The sequence below is a fragment of the Aedes albopictus genome, chromosome 3 (genome assembly GCF_035046485.1).
Source record: "Aedes albopictus strain Foshan chromosome 3, AalbF5, whole genome shotgun sequence".
NCBI lineage: Eukaryota > Metazoa > Arthropoda > Insecta > Diptera > Culicidae > Aedes > Aedes albopictus.
Window position 1 is genome coordinate 223032887 of NC_085138.1, and position 5440 is coordinate 223038326.

Here is a 5440-nt window from a genome sequence, read left to right on the forward strand (position 1 = left end):
ATGCGTATATCGTGTGGCAGGCACGAAAATACTCTATGCCCAAGGAAGTCAAGGAAATTTCCTTTACGAAAAGATCCTGGACCGACCGGGAATCGAACCCGTCACCCTCAGCATGGTCATGCTGAATACCCGTGCGTTTACCGCCTCGGCTATATGGGCCCTAACAACGCTGTGTACCCCTTGCGTGCATTTTTTATGGTGCGTGTAATCAGTACACGACGCGACTGCTCCCGGATTAATTTAAAGAAACCTAAATCACGAAACAAAACTTGACAGCCACACAAAAAGACGCCCGATCACGGCGAGGCCTACAACGATTCCCCTGAAGAGTTTTTCAACTTATGTCATTTAAAACCAAGTATAAATCTAATTGAGCTGCAAAATTACGAACCTCCATGAGTTTAAGGGGTCTTTTAGAGACGATCTTCAAAAGTAGATGACAAGAATCACTTAAAACCTAATGCGCTTTCTTAACCCTCCTTTTGATTACGGTCATTTTTAACCCAAACTGTGTACTACGTCAGCGAGCAGTTTCCAACATGATGCGTTAGGAAGGTTACGACATTCTCTAGATGTAATGGTTTTATACAACTCTTCTGCAAGCACTCTTCAAGTAAAACGGGGTACCTTTGATAGTTTTTCAATGAACTTCCCTAATATTTTTCCATGTAACAGCATCTCCCCTAATTTTATATTTTTAAAACAAGAACTGGGGTATCAGTTATCAATTTCAATTCAGTAACAAAATTTTGGAAACGACGTATAATCAATGGTGTAGCATTGATTATACGTCGTTTTCAAAATTTGTTACTGAATTGAAAGATTCGATTACACTCATTGCACAATTATGGGTCACACACAATTATTTGTCACTTTCCACTTGAATAGATAAATACTAATTAATTGCAAGCTGTTGTTAGCCATTATCATTATTCGTTCATAAGTTGATTTGTTTTGTGTCACTATACGTATCGCACACGGGCTTATACGTCAAAACATACATAGTTTCAATAATTTTTTGTTCTACGCAAAACCATCTGTCAAAGTAACGCTTCGATTGTGGATATCGGAAAGCGCGTGCACTGCTTTCATAAGCTCTGTAAAACCGAGATTTAGTGATTTTCAAGTGCGCAATGGTATCGTCACCAGAACAAAGGTATAATTTACGTTCTAAATGTAGAAATTCATGTGACTGCAGCTAATTAAAGCTTATTTCAGTCACAATTTAAGTGACTCATTATTGTGCCAAGGAACAACGAAAATCACACAATTATGGGTCACTTTTTGTGCAGTATAAAATTGAGAGTTCTGCGTACATGAGCATTGCAAACTTTTAGGCGTTTATCGGTGGTTGTGTTGGAGATTTTGACCCAATTTTGAAAAATTGATTCGAAATCGTGAAAACACGCTTCGTTAAGACCAGTTTTAGATTCTACTATAGTTGATCTATCGAGAATAAGTGATCATTCATTGAAAAAATAGACAAAACATTATTATTCAGCCGTGTTGGATTTGGTGGTTCGGACCTCCTCAAAGAAACACGCACTTCTTTGATGGTGATAATACTTGAAGCTGAAATGTTTAATTATTATAATATTTTGGGTGATCGGGTGTAATTTTGCTGCTTACAATTTGGTCTCATTCACCGGGATAAATCCAACAAATCTATTTCTATAGCGCGCGGGCAACGCGAACCTAATGGTGATTATGCATATTTATAAACTGCAGGTTAAGGCGATATACTGTACTACTTACAATAATAATAATTCACTGTCTAGCAGACTGTGCACTAAACTCAAATCAATCAACTATTCTTGACCGTTCCTGACAATCGAATTCATTTGGTAAAGAAATAAACAAAATTATTACAAAATTCAGAATCGTTTGCAATAAGCGATATAAACACGTCGCGATTGCTCTGACTTCTAGCTGTCCTCACATAGATATAAGCTAGCATTTGACTTCTTATTGACGTTAGTATATCGGACAGCTGCGACTCATGTAGTATTTACCGGCCAGATATAGCTGGGCAGGCTTCGAGTCAGAAGCGTCACGAGGCGGTTCGAAGGCAGTGTTGCTAGTATTGCCAACATCCCCCAACCCGTAACGCGCTCTAACATTAGGTACTGACTCTGCGTTACCACTAAGTCGTCCTTCCAACACTGCTAACGGCTCCAAACACTGCAACTGTTCGTCGATTCCTGCAATCTGACACCCGCTGGTTTGTGTTCTGATACCGAGATCACTTCCGCTTATCTTCACATCCTTCGTTAGCAAACAACCTATGACTGATCCTTGATTCTGCTGAATCGCAATCCTCTCTTTCCGAGAATAAGTTTTCGTCGTTGAATTGCTGAGTACCTTTTCAAGAGCGATCTGCTTTGATAAGTTTGTCGCCATTGCTTTCGGAACCCATTTCGTAGTAATACCCACGGGTTTGACAATTATATTGTCACAATTGTGTTGGTGCGCTGCGCATTCTCCTTTAAATTCGCGAATATGGAAACTGAAGTTTTCTTGCTTTCTCAAACTAGCTACATGTCCATAAACCGACCAACCTAGCCGGGTTTTAGCAGCTAGTGGATCTCCAAGTTCGCCTTCACGCAGCTTCAATGTTGCAATTAGACTCGCATTGTTCGATCCAATCAAAATGCCAGGCGAAACTGATTCGTAGTTGTTGATCGGTAACCCTCGTAGATGAGCATACTGACGCGCCAACTCATCATACTTTAATGTCTGCTTCGGAAGCTCAAGATTGCAGACAGTTCTCGTGTCGTCCAATGGGAAGCGTTTACTGTCACCCATGCCGGAAATGTCAATAGACACCCGCTTGGAGTTCGGGACTTGCCTATTTATGTTACCTGTCCATGTTAGACCTAGCGAATGTGGCTCGCCATTGTCTATGCCCAAGCGAACTGCCACAGATTGCTCAATCAAGGTCATCGACGAGCCGTCATCTAAGAAGGCGAAAGTTTCGACAGACTTTCCATTCCAGTATAGCTGTACTGGTATAATGCGGAATAACGTTGATTTTCCTGTTGAATGATGAGCATTCACGCCTTCTCCGGAGCTCACGCTAGAGTCACTCTTGTCCTGTTCGTTCTCGGCTGCACTTTGATGCTGTCGTGTCTCGGCGTGGAGTAATGGGTGATGTCGCAGCTGACAGCCTTCTGTTCCGCAGCTTCCTTGTTGTTTGCAAGGTCGTGTGCCATGTTTCCCTAGACACATTTTGCAAAGGTGGTATTCTCGAACAGTCTCCCATCGACTATCAGGATCCCGCTTCTTAAAAACCACACAGTCCTTCACTTTGTGATTTGGTCCATGGCACGCCAAGCATATTACTCCTGAAATGTTTTCCTGCTTGACTTCCCTTTTCGGTGGCTCGGTTTCGACATGCGTATTAAGGAAGTTTTTCTCTTTTCTACATATTTGCGTTTGTCTAGCATCCGCGACGACTGTGACATCTGTGGCCGCCGCCACAAGTGTTGACATGTAGGTTGCGAATAGTCGTAAGTCTACCACCGCAAACTGATTTTTATACAACGCCCAGTTTAGGCGCAGATGGGCCGGTATTTTCTCCACTAACTCCTGTAGTAAAGTGGGATTGCACATATGAGCCGTTTGTCCCGCCGCTTCCAGGTGGTCGACCAGGTTTTGAACTGTCATCCCGAACGAAATTAGCGTGTCCAATTTATCTGACTTGGGAGCTGGAGCCTCCCGAACTTTGTTGAGAAGAGTTTGAATGATTAACTCAGGTCGCCCATAGAGCATATACAGCGTAGACAAAACCTGAGGCACACATGCCGGAAGCAGAAGCCGACTTTTGACAGCATCAAAAGCTTTGCCCTGCAATGCCTTTTGCAACCTTGCTAAATTCTCGACATCTGAATATCCACATGCCGTTGTCGAATTCACATATGCGCTGTAGAAAAGGGGCCAATCTTCTGGATCACCCCTGAACGGTGGTAGGTCTTTTGGCATCACCTGTCTAGCCATCAGCTGATGTTGAGTGGGAAGCGCTTGCAATTGACCCACTAGATGATGTGGCTGTTGAAGTCCTATATAAGGCTGATAAACAGGTACGCCACTCCCTGTAATCACATTAGCTGCATACCCCGACGCAATAGGTGGATTATGATGCCTTGGAAGTTCTGGAATGTTGTTTATTCCGATCGGAAATCCTCTACCGGAACTGACATTCGCTGTGTACTGTGGCGCATGATTTTGATAGCCGTATCCACCGCTTATTCCACCATCATTAAAAACCATAGCGGGATTCGAGCGCGGAAGCATGCCCGTTGCTGTATATGCATTTGTTGAAAGCCCAGGCTGATATTGTGGTTGTGGCAGTGTTGTCACTGGATTGTTTACCACCGCGCAGTTGGATACATCAGGAAGTCCCCAGCAAGTAGAAGAGAGTCCAACCGTAGGAACTGTTGAACATGCTGTCACAACATTCGTTTGAGCACTGGCACCCAACCCCGGCGGCATTCGCTTGACAGCACTCCTTGGCATTGGTCCTAGCTCATGGCAGCGGTAGATTTCTGAACGAGCGTTTAAAGGTAGTTGTGTTTGTACCACCGTTGTGTTAGGGAGGCTTGTCAGTAGAGGTTGACTTACCGAAACACCTGGAACCACTCTTCGGATAGTTGGTGACAGTGTACGGTCCAACGAACTTAGATGGACACCTGCAGTAGTCGGCGTGGAACTGATGTCGAACGTGGGACCAACAGATGTTGTCTTCTCTGGTATCATGCTCGTCTCGCGGGCAACAGAGAGATTTTGCATCTCGCCGACTATCCCTTGTATCCAGTCTCCTACCTTGCTCACGCCTACCGCAGCAGCTTGTTCGTTAAGACTATCCATACCTTCCCCATTCGTGCTGTTGAGAATTCCCATCATGGCCTTGTTAGTCAACCTTTTTAGCTCTAACCTTTTCCGCTCTAGTTCTAGTTGATGATTTTCCTCCATCTCTCGTTCCAAAACTGCTCGTTGTTCTTGAACCCATCGGAGACTTTCACGTGCTTGTTCGGTCAATATGGATTGTATGGGAGTGCTTGTATGCCTCGTTGTAGGGTTTTGTGTTTGTATCGGGCATAACAAACAGGTAGCACACACCCAACTTCGATTTGCTATTGCATCGTCCACTCCGACACACTGGTAGTGGAACCACTCTTCGCATTTCGGACAGAACACCATGTTGTCCATATTGTTAGACCGACGGCAAATCTTGCAGTCATTCCTGTCCGTCTCAGGCATCCTTCCGCTTGACTGTCGTTCGAAGCAAATTCTTCAAGCTTTGTTGGATTTGGTGGTTCGGACCTCCTCAAAGAAACACGCACTTCTTTGATGGTGATAATACTTGAAGCTGAAATGTTTAATTATTATAATATTTTGGGTGATCGGGTGTAATTTTGCTGCTTACAATTTGGTCTCATTC

General features: G+C 43.8%; 1 protein-coding gene across 1 annotated transcript; it reads right to left on the reverse strand.

The window, feature by feature from the left end:
* Positions 1-1514: 1514 nt before the first annotated feature.
* On the reverse strand, positions 1515-5047 carry LOC134289586 (uncharacterized). The gene is made up of 2 exons (XM_062855606.1): positions 1756-5047; positions 1515-1695 (listed from the first exon to the last, which is right to left on the reverse strand). The coding sequence occupies exon 1, from the start codon at positions 4969-4971 to the stop codon at positions 1975-1977; it is 2997 nt and encodes a 998-aa protein (XP_062711590.1). The 5' UTR covers positions 4972-5047; the 3' UTR covers positions 1515-1695; positions 1756-1974.
* Between the last annotated feature and the right edge of the window lie 393 nt (positions 5048-5440).

Coding starts and splice junctions, on each gene's coding strand:
- LOC134289586 (XM_062855606.1), bottom strand. CDS start 4,971: ATGGAGGAAAATCATCAACTAGAACTAGAGCGGAAAAGGTTAGAGCTA.